The sequence below is a fragment of the Primulina tabacum genome, chromosome 4 (assembly GCF_025594145.1).
Source record: "Primulina tabacum isolate GXHZ01 chromosome 4, ASM2559414v2, whole genome shotgun sequence".
Lineage (NCBI taxonomy): Eukaryota > Viridiplantae > Streptophyta > Magnoliopsida > Lamiales > Gesneriaceae > Primulina > Primulina tabacum.
The window spans coordinates 33768553-33780692 of NC_134553.1; the positions used below are offsets into that span (position 1 = coordinate 33768553).

The 12140-nt window shown below is 37.7% G+C and overlaps 1 protein-coding gene across 1 annotated transcript; it reads left to right on the top strand.

Annotated features, from left to right (window-relative positions):
- Positions 1 to 922: 922 nt before the first annotated feature.
- LOC142543210 (superoxide dismutase [Cu-Zn], chloroplastic-like) lies at positions 923 to 9143 on the top strand. The gene is made up of 8 exons (XM_075650318.1): positions 923 to 1288; positions 1528 to 1589; positions 1691 to 1730; positions 7391 to 7486; positions 7578 to 7609; positions 7777 to 7852; positions 7951 to 8004; positions 8873 to 9143. The coding sequence occupies exons 1-8, from the start codon at positions 982 to 984 to the stop codon at positions 8896 to 8898; spliced, it is 693 nt and encodes a 230-aa protein (XP_075506433.1). The 5' UTR covers positions 923 to 981; the 3' UTR covers positions 8899 to 9143.
- Positions 9144 to 12140: the final 2997 nt, after the last annotated feature.

Here is a 12140-nt window from a genome sequence, read left to right on the forward strand (position 1 = left end):
CGATGACTTGGTTGTCCAGAACAGTCAAGGGATTATTCCTATTATGATTTCAGTTTTATCTTATATTGTTGTTAATATAACTGCTATGTATTATGATCATGTGTGTTGTGTATGCTCACCCTTCGGGGTTGTTTCTATTGGATATGTTATATGAATAGTGCTAAGGCAGGATTGAGGTGAAGGACTATGTGTGTCTAGCCAAAGAAGTCATGTAGTTGATATTGGATATAGATAATTGCCTGTAATCGTGAATGCTCGGAGTTCTAGTTGGGTGCTGCTCTTCTGGAATGAGTTTATATAAAGAGTTGTATAAATTAAAGTCTTCTAGTGAATCCTTCCCAAGATGGAAGAAGGGGTGACATAGGAGCATTTGAAGTCTCCGAACATTCATAAACAAATTCGTGCCTATTTGTTTATTGCATTTATTTATCATTTCCATTTTTTAAGGATGCATTGTTGAAGCATTTTATGTGTTCTTCGAATACAAAAATATTGCATACCAAGTGTTTGATAAAATGTTTCAACCAAAATATTTTTTACCTATTCAACTTGCATATATTTTAAATATTTTACAAAAATTTTAATCGGTTTCTACGAAAGATTATTTCGAGTGTCTTCCGCTTGCTTTGAAAACCAAACTCGATTTAATTCATCGGTGTTCAACATTTCAATAACCAAGCTATTGTAGCTCAACGATTTTCTCCTAATCGATCCTGTCAATATGATTCGGGTCGAACCCGGGTCGGGGCGACTATAGGGGGATATCAGCTTGTAATATATATTAACTCATGACTCTTATTTTGAATCATGACCAGAATAACATTTGGTAGAAAATCTAGACGTGACGTCAGCTGGTCAATCTTGGCAAGCGTAGAGCAGCTGCGGCCACCACAGGATTTGGACATTTGGTACTCTAAAATTTGTGCATGTGTTCTGTATTTGTGAAGACAATCAATCATCTGTCTCTTCACATTATCCTCAATGCAAGCAGCACTTGCAGCTATGGCCGCGCACACCGTCCTCTCCTACGCCGCCGCCCCAGCTGTCTACCATACTCTCTTCTTCCCACTCCCGTCTAATCCCAGCAGTTCTTCATCGATCCCATTTCAGTCTTCCTTCCAAGGAGTCGCTCTTAAGGCCAACTTGCGCGCAGTTCTATCTCTCTCCTCCCCCGCCGCCGCAGCTCCCAAGCCTCTCACTGTCGTCGCTTCGTCCAAGAAAGGCGTCGCCGTCCTCAAAGGCACATCAGCCGTTGAGGGCGTAGTGACTCTCACTCAGGAAGGCGATGGTCAGCCCTCTACCTCTCTTTGTTTCTATTATTTTTTCAGTACAAATCCTTTTACTCTTTCTGTACGTAGCTTTATTTCATTGAAGATTGCAGCTTTTCTGCTTAATTGTACTTTGTTTCTGTTTCTTGAAATGTGATTTGTATATCTTTAACTCGCTGCCCTTATAGTGATTGCTTATGTTCTTGCAATTTTGACATTGTGTATATACACTTTGTTGGCTGTGTTTTGGGTGTTTTAGGTCCGACTACTGTGAAAGTTCGTATTACGGGACTTGCACCTGGGAAACATGGATTCCATTTAGTGAGCTATTTATAAGTGTTAGCTCGTTTTTTCAATTAAAGAATTCAATGGATTCCAAGTTATAATCTGCTTCTGTTTTCATTTGATTCTGGGATTTGTAGCACGAGTTTGGTGACACCACAAATGGATGTATATCAACAGGTTCGATATTTTTATCATATTGTGATTGTGAAATTATGACTAGTTGAAATGTGGACTTTAGTTAGATATTTTCTAGATTGTTAAATGTTGCACAATATATCGAATGATATAGTACAGAAATATTTTGGCAAAGAAAACCAGCGAAAAGTATAGCGAAGAAAAACAGTAGAGAAAGGCTTAAAATAAAGCAAACCGAGGCCTGTATGAAATACAGTGTCCTTAAAACAGATTCGTCCCCTTCTGTAGGTGCTTCGAGTATTGTCTTGGACGTTTGTTTCCCAGGATACAATGGAACAACCAGCAGTGACTTAGCACGAGACACTACTACGACGAACTGAAAACGTACTTTTACTCTATCACCGAGATTTAATGGAGGTAAAATGAAAAACTAACAATATGAAATGCAAGAGAATACTTGAAAGAGATAAGATTTTCATATGTTTGAAATGAGGAAATGAACCCACAATTTATAAGCCCCAAAATGCACACCAAAACTCATGCAAGATTAATTAACTCAATTAATCTTCCCATTAACTCAAGAATATGAAGAGCCAAAACTCTTCAATTAACTCAAGAATGTGGGACTCTCCCACATTCATGAGACATAATTTTTATTCAAACTCTAAATTTAATTCAAATTTCCAACAATCCCCCACATGAATGAAAATTGATACAAATCTTGATGACAAAACAGTTGAATCCTGCATAGGATAGGTAGGTGTTACCCTTTGAACCTTCCCTCATTAAATATATTTGCTTTACTAGCTGATCAGTAGACATGATGTCCTTGAACTGTTCTGCCGTTTATGTAAATTAAGATATATTTCACACAAGACTCTCCCTGGTACTATTCAGTTCTAATGATTGTGTTCGTTTTGGTCATGAACACACGCCTGGTTCTGTGAGAGGGTCCTAGAATTGAGCTTACAATTAATTCGAAACGGCTCCACTTCTCTCTCACATTGGTGATTCTATATTCTTCTCGTCAGAATCATTTAAAGCCATAAGCTTATCCTCAACATTCACTGTTCCATAAGGAATGGGCTAGGGATAACCCCTACTGTGATATACCAAATTAGTGCGATTAGGTTGTCCTATTGAACCTAGTTCTGGTTGGGTTTTCCTTCACACCAATTTATCCTATAGGCTTGATCCCCATTCCCCTTGACATTTTCGCAACTAACTCTCTGTTTAATCCCTTGGTTAACGGATCCGCTATATTATCCTTTGACTTTATATAGTCAACAGAGATAACTCCAGTTGAGTGTAGTTGTCTAATGGTATTATGTCTACGACGTATATGCCTAGACTTACCATTATACATAATTTTTTTGCCCTTCCAATCGCAGATTGGCTATCACAATGTATGCATATAGCGGGCACTGGTTTTTCCCATCTTGGAACATCTTCTAAGAAGTGACGCAGCCATTCAGCCTCTTCAGCACACTTGTCAAGAGCTATAAACTCAGATTCCATCGTGGATCTGGCTATTACAGTTTGTTTAGAAGATTTCCACGCAATTGCTGCACCTCCTAAAGTGAATACAAATCCACTTGTAGATTTTGAGTCTTTCATATCAGATATCCAATTTACATCACTGTATCCTTCAATAACAGCAGGGTATCTGGTATAGTGCAGCCCATGATCACGAGTGGACCTTAAGTTTCTTAGCAATCTGGTAATTGCTTTCCAGTGTTCAACTCCTGGATTACTCGTGAATCTACTTAATTTGCTTACTTCATATGCTATGTCTGGTCTTGTACAACTCATTAAATACATCAGACTTCCAATGACTCGAGAGTATTCTAATTGAGACATACTCTCACCTCGATTCTTTGATAGATGTTGACTGGTATCTATCGGGGTTCTAGCCAATGCATAGTCATCCTTATTGAATTTCTCAAGTATTTTGTCAACATAATGTGAGTGACTTAGAACTAGCCCTTCTGATGTTCTATGAATTTTAATTCCAAGGATTACATCGGCTAAGCCCAAATCTTTCATGTCAAATATTGAGTTCAATAACTTCTTGGTAGATTTGATCATCTTATCATTACTACCAATGATAAGTATGTCATCTACGTAAAGACATAAAATGACATATCCATTTTCAGTGGTTTTTATGTATACACATTTGTCACATTCACTGAATTTAAATTCACTTTCTATCATGGCTTTATCAAATTTTTCGTGTCATTGCTTTGGTGCTTGTTTTAAGCCATATAGAGACTTCACCAGTTTACAAACCTTGTTTTCTTGCCCAGTCGCAGATAATCCTTCAGGTTGTTCCATGTAAATTTCCTCTTCTAAATCTCCATTTAGAAAAGCTGTCTTTACGTCCATTTGGTGTACTTCAAGATTTCGCAAGGCGGCAATCGCGAGTATCACACGAATGGAGGTTATTCTCGATACAGGAGAATATGTGTCAAAGTAATCAAGCCCTTCACGTTGATGGTAACCTTTGATTACCAATCTGACTTTATACTTATCTATGGTTCCATCTGATTTCATTTTTCTTTTGAAAACCCATTTACAGCCTAGTGGTTTGCTTCCCGGAGGAAGATTTACTAATTCCCACGTATGATTTTGTAAAATGGATTCTATTTCGGAATTGATAGCCTCTTTCCATAGAGGTCCCTCAGATGATTGCTTCCTTGAAGCTTTGAGATTCACTTTCCATCATGAAAGTGACGAAATCCGGACCAAAGGATTTCTCAGTCCTAGCTCTCTTGTTACGTTTAGGTTCAATATCTTGATCAAGCTCTTGTTCTTTATCAATTGTCTCATATAGTCTTTTGGATGAACTTGGTTCTTCCTTAGATTTGTATGGAAACATGTGTTCAAAGAACGAAGCATTTCTTGATTCCATTATCGTATTCTTGTGAATATTAGGTATTTGAGATTCGTGTACAAGAAAACGATACGCGCTACTGTTTTGACCATATCTAATGAAAATGCAATCAACAGTTTTTGATCATATCTTTACTTTCTTTGGAGTGGGTGCTGCTACCTTAGCAAGACACCCCTACACTCGCAAGTATTGGTAGGAAGGACTTCTACCTTTCCATAACTCGTATGGACTTTTATCTTGCTTCTTTCGGGGCACCATATTTAAAAGGTAATTTGCTGTTAGAACAGCTTCCCTCCACAAGTTCTGTGGTAAACCAGAGCTTAATAACAACGCATTCATCGTTTCTTTCAAGGTGCGATTCTTTCTGTCTGCAATGCCATTTTGCTAAGGAGAATAAGGTGCAGTTCTTTAATGTTTGATAGCGTCTTGAGCACAAAACTCAGTAAATGGTGATTCATATTCACGATCACTTCTTAGCACCTTAATTTTCTTGCTAAGTTGGGAAATTGGACAAATTTGTCAATAGCTTCATTTTTACTTTTAAGAAGATACATACACATAACAATATTTTGTGCTATCGTCAACAAAAATAATGAAGTAGTTATTTCCACCACAAGTTTGTACACCTTTTAAATCACATATATCACTGTGAATTAGATCAAGTGGTTCACTATTTCTTTCAATTGTTCGAAAAGATGATCTCGTTAGTTTTGCCACAACACAAGTTTCACATTTGTGTTGTTTATCAATTTGGAATGCATGAATGCTTTTCATGTTAATTAGTCTATGAATTGTATCATAATTAACGTGTCCAAGTCTACCATGTCACAAACAAGAAGACCCAAGCAAGTAAGCAAAAGTATTAACTTTATTCATCACGGGCTTAATAGCCATTACATTGAGTTTGAATAACACATTACAAACATAACCTTTGCCAACAAACATTCCACTTTTCGACAAAACAATGTTATCTTACTCAAAGACAATGCGGAAACCATGCCTGTTAAGAAGTGACCCGGACACCAAGTTCTTGCTGATGTCAGGTACATACAACACATTGTTCAGAGTCAGTTCTTTCCCAGATGTCATCTTTAGAACAACTTTTCCTTGACCCTTGATCTCAGAAGTAGCGAAATTTCCCATGAATAGCTTTTCCCCATTCACAGATTCCTCAAGAGTAGCAAAGATCTTCTTGTCCGAGCAAACATGGCGAGTGGCACCAGTGTCGATCCACCACTCCCTTGGGTTCGAACCCACCAGATTAACTTATGATATTACAGCACAGAGATTCATGTTAGAAACCCCATGAGAAATGTTCTCTACCAAATTCGCCTCTCGGTTTCTCTTCGGCTTCTTACATTCAGAGGCCTTGTGACCCATACTATCATAGTTGTAGCATTTTCCAGAGAACTTTTTCTTCGAAATGCCTCCTTTGGGTCCCATGTTCAACCTTTTGTTGGAGGTGGAAAATGTTCTCTTTTTCGAGCTTTGACCATGCTCGACAACATTTGCTTTAGCAGCAATAGGAGAAAACAATCGTCTTTCCGAACTCTTGTTGTTTTCCTCGATGCGAAGTCGAACAATGAGCTCTTCAACATTCAACTCCTTGCGCTTGTGCTTCAAATAATTTTTGAAATCCTTCCAAGCTGGTGGTAGCTTCTCAACAATAGCAGCCACTTGGAATGATTCGATCAAAGTCATTCTCTCACCGTGAATCTCGTGAAGAATCACTTGAAGTTCTTGAACTTGGATGATAACCGGTTTTGAATCCACCATTTTAAAGTCCAGAAAGCGGCCAACAAGAAACTTCTTGGCCCCGGCATCCTCGGTTTTGTACTTTCTATTAAGGGATTCCCACAGCTCTTTAGCCATTTTCTTTTCGCAAAACACGTTGTAGATCGAATCGACCAATCCGTTTAGTACATAGTTTCGGCATAAGAAGTCAGAATGATTCCATGCCTCCACCGCACTAACAGATTCAACATCTCCCTCACCCTCTGTGAGTTTAGGAGCATCCTCAGACAAGAATCTGGCCAAGTTCAGCATTGTCAAGTAGAACAACATCTTCTGCTATCATCTTTTGAAGTCCACACCAGTGAATTTTTCAGGTTTTTCACCGTGACTGGCTGGGACAGCAACCGCAGCAGCACGTGGGGTAACATGAGGGACAACTTGAGTCGGCACAGTAGGGAAAACATGACCAGTTGCCCTTTGCATGCTGGTTTCAGTAGCCATGTCTGAAACAAACCACGTAATGAGTAAACCTGTTTTAAGTGTGTTGCATAATATATCGAATTGTATAGTACATAAATATTTTGGCAAAGAAAACTAGCGAAAAGTATAGTGAAGAAAAACAGTAGAGAAAGGCTTAAAATAAAGCAAACCGAGGCCTGTATGAAATACATTGTCCTTAAAACAGATTCGTCCCCTCCTGTATGTGCTTCGAGGAGCGTCTTGGACGTCTGTTTACCAGGATACAACGGAACAACCAACAGTGACTTAGCACGGGACACTACTACGGCGAACTGAAAACGTACCTTTACTTTATCACCGAGATTTAACGTAGGCCAAATGAAAAGCTAACAATATGAAATGCAAGAGAATGCTTGAAAGAGAAGATTTTCATATGTTTGAAATGAGGAAATGAATCCACTATTTATAAGCCCCAAAATGCACAGCAAGAGTACATTAACTCAAAAATGTGGAGAGCCAAAAGACACTCCCACATTCATGAGATATAATTTTTCTTCAAACTCTAAATTTGATTCAAATTTCCAACATTAAATATAATCATCTTTGCTACCAATAGGACCACATTTTAATCCGAAAGGTTTAACACACGGAGCTCCAGAAGACGAAGTTCGTCATGCGGGTGACCTGGGAAACATAGTTGCCAACGCCGAAGGTACCCTGCCGATGTGTTTTCGATAATTTTCGTTCATGGTTGTTGAAATTTTTTGGTTTGTAATCGATGGCTACGAATGTGATTGGTTCAGGTTTGGCAGAAGCAACAATTACTGACAGTCAGGTAATTTTCTTTGTTCAGATATCACAAGTCATGATGCCCTTGAGAGTGTGTTTCTGTTGCAATTTTAGCATTTTTCTTAAAGCCATGGTACTATGAGAGTGTGTTTCTGTTGCAATTCCCATAGTACTATAAACAGAATTGAATTTTTGTAAATAATAAATGTGCAGATATCATTGAGCGGTCCTAACTCAGTTGTTGGCAGAGCTTTCGTGGTTCATGAACTCGAGGATGATCTTGGAAAGGGTATAGTTACTTTATCCTTATCAAAATTTCTGTGTGAAGGGTTCATTTCATGCTACCTTCTTTTTACTCTATTACTATTTACATAATCTTGGATTCAGGTGGTCACGAACTGAGTCTTAGTACTGGCAATGCCGGTGGCCGTTTGGCATGTGGTATGCACATTCCTCCCAAATTCTTTCTATGAATGCTCGAGTGCTGTATCTTCTCCGTTTTCAAATAAAGTAATATAATTAATAAGTAGTCTGTAGTCAATTATTTCTGGCATCATTGCATATTCTAATGTGTCATTAACTTATTATCAACTAAGTGAGAGAACAGCCTAAATTGGTGTTCTCGTTAAGATTCATTTTTAAGTAGAGTGTGCATTATTTTCTTATTTTAAGCTTGCAAATGATTTTCAACCTTAGCACCAAGTGAAGGTTGGTTGTCCTGGTTCGCATCATAAATTATGTTTCTTCATAGCAAGAGAAGAAATGTTTGTGGAGCCATATCCTCTTAAATATTTATGTAAATATGTTGTATTAGTTTGAGGGTTCTCATGTTTCTCAAGTCGAAGCTTAGCTTATGCCTGAGAGTCTACAATTGCCTTAAAGACCATAATACAAAAGTTTTATCTAGAACTGTGTGTATTTTTTTGAGATGGGTATGTCGTAGACGTTTCATATGTGTTAGTTCTTGGAAATGTTGCTAGAAATAGGATTAGTGAGGAGAAAAGCCTATATCTACCAAAAAAACCTATATCTAAAAAAAAATCAAGGTGAACGAACATAGCATTCTGCATTCGAATAAATCTAAAGTAATGTACAAACAGTATAAGCTGTTGTAATGCTGCAATTTTGTTCAAATTCGAGTTTGATTGCCTACATATTGGGATATATGAGAGACAGATCCGTATGATGATACTTATGTGGAATATTCGACCATAAAGGTGGTTGTGACCGTTGAATGTGCATTTTGGCTCATTTGGAGACAGTGGTTCATTGTGATATTGATGTACATTCCGTTTATACGCATCTGCAGGTGTTGTTGGCTTGACTCCCCTGTGAAGGCAGCAACTTGCTCGAAATCACCCCGGGGCAGCATGCTATGCAACTATCTTTTCATAGAGTTTTATTGTACTCGATTTGACATTACATACAGAGTTGCTCTCTATCGGTTTTTACCGAATAAGTATCCTATATATCTATGGGAACTCAATGAATTCTGATCTTCATCCTTCATGTTACTGAAGCTTTGTATTTTACCCATAATAAATATTGATTCTTGAAGAAATTATGTTGGCCATTTTCAACCCATAGTTGTGCTCTATTGTTTTCTCCCTGAATGGTTTAATTTCTGCACTAATTGAAAGATTCCATTCAACCATCGTAACTCTGAAAGAAATGTTGTTATATAATTTTTTAATTATTTTATTTTGTTCAAATATTTATTTAGAAATCATTGACAAATCTACATATCAAATCTATCAATTTGTTCGATGATTATTTAAATAATTAGTTTACTTACTTTATATTAAATAAATAATATTGTAACCTTCCGAAAATTTGAAGGTCCACGTGAACCACATGCATGCAAGTTATTAAATTTCTTTGGTATTTTATTAATTTGTTTTAAAGCATTAAATACATGTTTATTTCATAAATTATGTGTTTAATTATTTTTATGCATTTTATGCATAATTCATGCATAATAGGATTTAATTCACGAAATTTTAAAAGTTCATGCAATAGGGTTCCTAGATGTATTTAGCGCTCGAACGAGTATCGGAGACCGGAGAATTTTCAGGAAAATTATTTTAATTACACGATTTATTTTTATAAATTAATTTGAAACATTTTACGTTTATTTTTTAAAAAATGGGATTTCATGTGAGGCCCGGGGCCGAAGAGGGCGGGGGGTGATCGCCGGTGCCATGAGGTTGCACAGACAATGTGCGGCTCCTGGCAGGCTTCTAGGTGGAGGGAACATGAATAAATCGATCTCACACCGAAATGAGAGGGATTCCGAGACTGTTCAATGTAATGGACTGTACAGTTGACGAGGGCTTAAAAGATTTGATATGTACTACTCATATCAAGAAGGTGCATTTTCTTTTCGGTAGCTCATCATATATGAACTCCAAAGTTAAGCGTGCTTGACTTGGGGCAATTTTGGGATGGGTGACCTCCTGTGAAGTTTCTAAGGGTGCGTGTGAGTGAGGACATAAGCATGCTGGAAAGACCCGTCTTGATATAGTGAGGAGAGTCGTCGAATCTGGGATGTTACAGTTGGTGTCAGAGCCGACCTCTCTTAGTACGGTGTGGTTTGAGGACGAACCAAGCGGAAGCTAATGGGCATGTGAGGCCCGGGGCCGAAGAGGGCGGGGGGTAATCGCCGGTGCCATGAGGTTGCACGGACAATGAGCGGCTCCTGGGAGGCTTCTAGGTGGAGGGAACATGAATGAACCGATCCCACACCAGAATGAGAGGGATTCCGAGACTGTTCAATGTAATGGACTGTACAGTTGACGAGGGCTTAAAAGATTTGATAGGTACTACTCATATCAAGATAGTGCATCTTCTTTTCGGTAGCTTATCACATAAGAACTCCAAAGTTAAGCGTGCTTGACTTGGAACAATTTTGGGATGGGTGACCTCCTGGGAAGTTTCCCAGGGTGCATGTGATTGAGGACATAAGCACGCTGGAAAGACCCGTCTTGATATATTGAGGACAGTCATCGAATCTGGGACGTTAAAAATATAGTAAAGTAAAGACTGTTGTGACATTGTGTTCTCGCATTCAAGACGCAGCGGAAGTTTACAAATTTTGTTTTTGGAGGTTGTGTGTTTGAAACATTCATAGGGTGTTCTAAGAATTATACATTCGCATATTAAACATTGGATACCAAATTATTCCGGTATAAGCGGAGATAGATTTCTCGTTCATCCGTACGAATGACTTGTTCCTTTGATCGCCTAATTGGGTCCACGATCAGAAGCTTTGTTCCTCGCTTGGATTGCACTAGCAATGGCAAGTGATTTGTGCGTTGACACTGCGACCTCCAAATTTCCAAAATCCGGAGTCGGTGCGGCACGACATGGAAGAATGCACTTGGCCGAATTTTTATTCAAAATTCTATATGGTGGCCGAGAGGTTTTGTGAGGATAGAGAAATTTTTTTTTTGCAAGTTTTTTTGTGCAAACCTTGTGGTATGTATTATGAGTCCTAGTAGTGTATATATATAGTGAGACTCATAATCTAATTACGAGTCCCTCTCATAAAGGACTCTACATACATATCATTATATTAAAACTCTCATATAATTAATATATGATGTATTTATTAACTTTTAATAATACATGATATATTAATACCATGTACACATATTTTATATCATCATATAAAATATATACATGTATAAATACATTAAATTAAATAATCATTATTTAATTTTTAAATTAACTCAATGGTTAATTTAATTTTATACTTCTCTAGATCAGAATTTGTGCATGTTAGTAGTTATCACTGCTAGCATAATCATTAGTAAATTCCAAATTCAATAAAAAAAAGATTCCGAACTCATTATAACCTGATTGACGATCCGAGAGCGCCGATGTACCAACGATACAAATCTTGTCAATATAATGAAAATCAAAAATTTCGAAGATCAAAATTTTTCATTTACCAAATTTAGAACTTACCATATATGGCAGTTACCATATTTGACAGCTGTCAGTTTTGTAAACTTCTTTACTAAAACAGGCAGTTCCACTCTCCTTCTTTATTTAGCAACCATGCTAATTACCATTCCTTCCGTCCTATTGATTCAGCTCATAAACTCCTTTATAAACTTCATGTTTGATCTCTATCAAACTATAGTCGTCAAATTCCAACTCCTTGAAATTTGACTATATCAACGAGAAAACAGAATCCGATACTTGTGTGACTCTCAATGGTTCAGAGATACAGCTATCTGTGGGTTCACATCTCCATGTGATCCAGAATAACATTTATTCTTATTTGGGTTTACCCTCGTTAACCCCATTCTTTTCATCAACTCCTTGATCAAGAATGTCAGAACTCATTTCTGATTGCACCCATCGGATCATGGTAAGAGCGTCTAGTAGCATCACCCCATGATCCCCTAGGTATCACTGATAGTGCCTGAAAAAACCTTTAGTCATGGTTAGCTTACAGTACGGTCCCTTCAAAACATATATTCCGATCGAATCTGCAATCATTAGTATATCGAGAGTTGCATATGAATTCGATAATGATGTGATTTATCGTTGTGTAATAATGTCATGGT